This window comes from Antrostomus carolinensis, unplaced genomic scaffold (genome assembly GCF_000700745.2).
Source record: "Antrostomus carolinensis isolate BGI_N321 unplaced genomic scaffold, ASM70074v2 scaffold42542, whole genome shotgun sequence".
NCBI classification, from domain to species: Eukaryota; Metazoa; Chordata; class Aves; order Caprimulgiformes; family Caprimulgidae; genus Antrostomus; species Antrostomus carolinensis.
The window spans coordinates 1-4,773 of NW_010302470.1; the positions used below are offsets into that span (position 1 = coordinate 1).

The window sequence follows — 4,773 nt, forward strand, 5'->3', positions numbered from 1 at the left end:
GGAAGGGCCGCCTTGGGCCTGCCGGGGGCTCGGCCAGGGAGAGCCTGGAGCTGAAGGACATCTTCATTGCGGTGAAGACGACGAGGAAGTACCACAGGAGCCGGCTAGACTTGCTCCTCCAAACCTGGATCTCCCAGGCGAGGGGACAGGTGAGGCTTTGCCAGCAGCCGAGACAGGTGGCCAGGAGCTGCTGCACTTTCTCGCCAAGTTTTTCCTTGCCTCTGTTAAAAACAGCTTTCCTTGCAAGACTAAGGTAGATGATCTTATCCAAATAGTTTGTCTGAACCTACCTCAAAAAGAATTTGCTGTTCATAGTTAGTTACTTGCAATCTGGAATTGGTGGTCCAAGCAGAGACAGTTTGCTGAACTTTTGTATGACTGCAGAGACTATTGCATGATAGCAAATGATCCCTAGTGCTGATGTATCTAAGCCAGTATTTTGGACAAAGTAGTTCGGCAACTCAGTGTTTTTTCTGTAGAACAACACAGAATTTGTTCCCTTGTTTGGGAACTTTGGCACATTCAAGCATCTTAACCCAATTTTGCCCAGCAGCTGGGATGAGACAGTGTTACCACCTGGCACTTCCCACCCTGACTTTCATTCTTTCCTTTTAGCTTGCTCAACAAGGTAAATGTGGATGACTCCTGGCCAGAGAGAGGAGGCAAAGTTGCAGAGGGAGGTACTACCAAAAAAAGACAGTCATTCCTGTCTGGAAATTGTTTGTACCCTGAGCCGAGCAGAGTAGTATCTTGGATGCTTTACTGAAATGAGACTCTTCTGTTTTGCAATGCAAAAACGTATCAAATAAGGCAAGGGCTGAAGTTGCTGGGTTCTCCCCTCCCCACTCCCAATGGCTACTGCGAAATAAACTAACAAGATAAAACATTCAGAATTGTGATGGTAACTGAGCAACGTTAAAGTTTGTTTCTGAAACTCTCAAATGTGGATGCACCTTTCACCCCACCCATTTTTGTCTCCCACAGACATTTATATTCACAGACTGGGAGGATCAGGAGCTACGGCTGAAAGCAGGTAAGCTGTGTAGCATAGGTGCATGCTGTCTGTTATAACTGAGTTTTGTTTCTGTCATGCTTTCCCTAGAAGTCCTTATTTCAGGCTGTACAAGCAATTAGGGAAGTTAGGATCGAGAAAATGGAGAAAACGTCTCCTTTCACAGGAGAATATGCTGTTCCTACTTACCACCTGAACAAGATGCCTGGAACTTCCTGAATACTGGGTTCACCCTTGCACCCACTTCCTTCCTCTTAGTAAGCTTAAGTCTTTCTGGTCCAAAGTTATATTAGGTATTTCCTTTGCATACAGTCTCATGGCACTATTTATATACCATGCACTCACACATTTTTATATACTCTACAGTTTGGATGCCATATGCATAACCCATGAGCCCTGCCTATCCTGCAGTTTACTCTCCATGTGTGCACCATATGCACTTCAGATGTACAGTATTAGTGCACTTCTTTTGTAGTCTTTTTTTGGACTACAGGCACTTCTCAAACCTGAAAGGGCTGATCTTTATTCTTCTAGGGGATCATATGATCAACACCAACTGTTCTGCTGTCCATACCCGGCAAGCTCTCTGCTGCAAAATGTCTGTGGAATATGATAAATTCCTGGAATCTGGGCAAAAGTAGGTGAAACACATTGTTCTGATTGACTTTGTTTCTTCTAGTCCTGTGTTCACAGGAAACTAGAGTAGCCTTCTCTGCTGCAGTAAGGAAAGCAGTACTAGCTAAAACATGGTAATTTTTACCATACATAGGGAACAGAGCACAGCATGAAATAGTGTTTATAAATAAGCATCATCTAAAAGGAAGAAAGGATGAGAATCTAAAGGGGGTTGTTAATTTCAGCCTCTTTCTAGAATGAGGATCTGTGTGTGCTTTCAGCTTCCAAATTCTGTAATTCAGGACAACGGGAAATGCTTTCTGCTCCAAGCCTGAAAGACTAAGACTTGGCTGTAAACCTGTAACTCATTTCTTTGTCACTGCTCTGCTGTAACTTTCTTATTTTGTTTTGTTTGAAGATGGTTTTGCCATGTGGATGATGACAACTATGTGAACCCTCGGACTCTCCTGCGTCTCTTATCTGCCTTCTCACACAGCCAGGATGTCTATGTGGGGCGACCGAGTCTGGACCATCCCATTGAAGCAGCTGACCATGTCCAAAGTGATGGATCAGTAAGCAAACTTTGCAGTTAGTCTGAGATACATCCTGACCTTCTGAGCTTTTAAAACCTTAAGACTTCATAGGATTCCCCCATAAAAACAAGTGATTTAACCTGCCAGCAATGAATCTGGGATTGGTCATTTTCAGAGACAGGGTGCTGGTTTAAATGAACCATTGATCTGACCTCATATGCATATGTAAAATAGAGTTTGTCTCCTGGGTAGATGTCTCTCTCCCTTTACTCACATATGTTGGTGATCTCCCTCACACTGAGGTAAGTCAGGCCTCCCCACCTTGACTCTTTCTTTTCCTTTAGTGGTTTTGGGTGGAGTGTTCCTTGCTTTAGGGTGTTGGGGTTTGGATTTTTTTGTTTTGAGAGCAGTATCACATTGTCATCATCTTTAACCAACCTCAGATGGATGACAAAGGCACTCTGGGTATATAAGGTATTTTCAGTATTAAGTGGTTACTAGGCTTCCAAGAAGTGGAAGCAAACCTATCTCAGTCACAAGATACATGTCCTAAAGGACAAATCCTCAGCAGGTCACCTATACTGACCGGCCTAAAAACAAATCAGTCCACTGGCCAGAAAGTCAGTTACAGAGCAGCTAGTTAGAGAAAACTGCACAACAGAATAGCCTCCTTGGACATGGAGGCAAGTGACTAATGAACCACATTTGATTTCCTCAGGTTGACTGAGCTGGCTGTGACCCTTGGCTAGAATGCCCAGGGGCCAGATGGAACTGGGTAGGAGTGGGACTGTACTTTCCCATTTCATGTGTGCTACCTCAGTTGTGCTAACTTGATGGTTCACCTCCTGACAGTTCCAGGATAGAGTTTCCTTTGAGAGAACAACTTGCTGGGCTTTTTCAGTAGCCTAAAGAAATCCGAATTAATTTGTAGTCTTGTTCTAAGTCAAGTGCAGTATGTGATATCCAATAGAACCTCGAGTTCCCTTGCCTGCCCAGCCAAATGGAAAAAGCTGATTATCGGTAACTACTGTGTGTTTTTCTTGTTACTCTTCAGAAGACAACCGTGAAATTCTGGTTTGCCACAGGTGGAGCAGGGTTCTGTATCAGCAGAGGTCTTGCCCTGAAGATGAGTCCCTGGGCCAGGTAAACAGTGTTCCTAGCTGAGCTCCATCAGTATGTGTTTGGTAGGCATTAAAGCATATGTCTTCTTGTCCCCTATGCTCTGTCTCACAGCCTAGGTAATTTCATCAGTACTGCAGAAAGAGTGCGTCTTCCTGATGACTGCACTATTGGCTACATCATTGAAGGGCTGCTGGAGGTAAAGCTGCTGCACAGCCCATTGTTCCATTCCCATCTGGAAAATCTGCAGAGACTACAAGGCGAGTCTGTTCTGCAGCAGGTAGGGCGAAGCCTCATGTCCTGTTTTTGCAATTACACCTTAATCTGATCAGGAAGAATATTCTCCATAGATTTAGCACTCTTCAGCAAATAAGGATGTTTACAGACTCCCTTCTTTGGGGACACATTCTGCTACCTTAAGGCAAAAAATGGTGTTCCCCATCTCCTTCTAAACTCTCCAACTTTTCATGAGTCACAGTAGCAGCAAGTGTAGGAGACAATATTTAGTTTGCACTACTGTAAGAAAGTATTTCTTGTGGGACAGTATTTGGCTGATCTCAGCAAAACTCCTAGCACTGCTAAATTAATTGGGGGAGATGTGCTGGAGCTTGTCGGCTACAGGCCTTGGGAAGAATAAGATAAGAACTTTAGAAGGAGCGGGTTGTGCTGACCTTCTGTCCTTATCAGGATTGGGAGGCTGTGCAGCCACCTGTTGAAAGGGAACTATTGTTCTTGTGTAGTGGGGACTGATGTAGTAAGGGGAGGTAGATGTTTAAAGGGGGATTTTTGATACTGACCAATCTGTGTGTGCCCAGTGTGAAATGTAGACCAATGAGCCTGTAACACAATGTTGAAAACACCAATCAGTTTGAAACACGCTGTCTTCTGATAAGTATAAATATATGTAGGTAACTGTAATAAACGGCTTTTGCTTGCATCAAGCTGTGCCCCGTCTCATAGTTTCACCCCCACATCATCCCACAGTTCTCGTGTAAAAACAGTAGATGCAGTTACAGTGGGCACTTTTGCTTGTACCCATTTCAGCATGGTTTTAAGGTCATGCTCAGAGATAACCTTCCCATGCTTTTGAAGAAGAGCTTTCATAAGCCCCCAATTAATTTAGCAGTGCTAGGAGTTTTGCTGAGATCAGCCAAATACTGTCCCACAATTTCTGTCTTTGGTTAACAAAGTCTCAGTTTTAATTCATGCTGTTCAAATATATGAGTGTTGCAGCTATTGCAGGTACCTTTTCAATGGCTAAGACGTAGTTAAATGTTTGATCATTTTTAAGAATAACTTGTACGAATCTAAAGAAATTTAATCAATGCTTCTTCAGTTTTTGATTGCTGGGATACCTTTTTACTCATGTGCAGCAGATGGAGCTATAAGGCTATCCAGAAGCTTTGTCTGCCTCTTACTGTTTGGCACCATGAAAAAACGAGAGTTCGGTTTTGCCCCTACAAACTGCATGGTTATATTTTCCTGGCAGTTGTA

General features: G+C 43.5%; 1 protein-coding gene across 1 annotated transcript in view; it reads left to right on the top strand.

Annotated features, from left to right (window-relative positions):
• Positions 1-6: 6 nt before the first annotated feature.
• The window catches only part of LOC104521722 (beta-1,3-N-acetylglucosaminyltransferase radical fringe), a 5,978-nt gene continuing 1,211 nt past the window's right edge, over positions 7-4,773 (top strand). The window contains exons 1-6 of the mRNA XM_010163803.2: positions 7-149; positions 985-1,033; positions 1,547-1,649; positions 2,046-2,199; positions 3,215-3,303; positions 3,394-3,559. Coding sequence (XP_010162105.1) covers positions 1,555-1,649; positions 2,046-2,199; positions 3,215-3,303; positions 3,394-3,559 — 504 coding nt within the window. The 5' untranslated portion in view covers positions 7-149; positions 985-1,033; positions 1,547-1,554. The remainder of the gene's footprint in view (positions 150-984; positions 1,034-1,546; positions 1,650-2,045; positions 2,200-3,214; positions 3,304-3,393; positions 3,560-4,773) is intronic.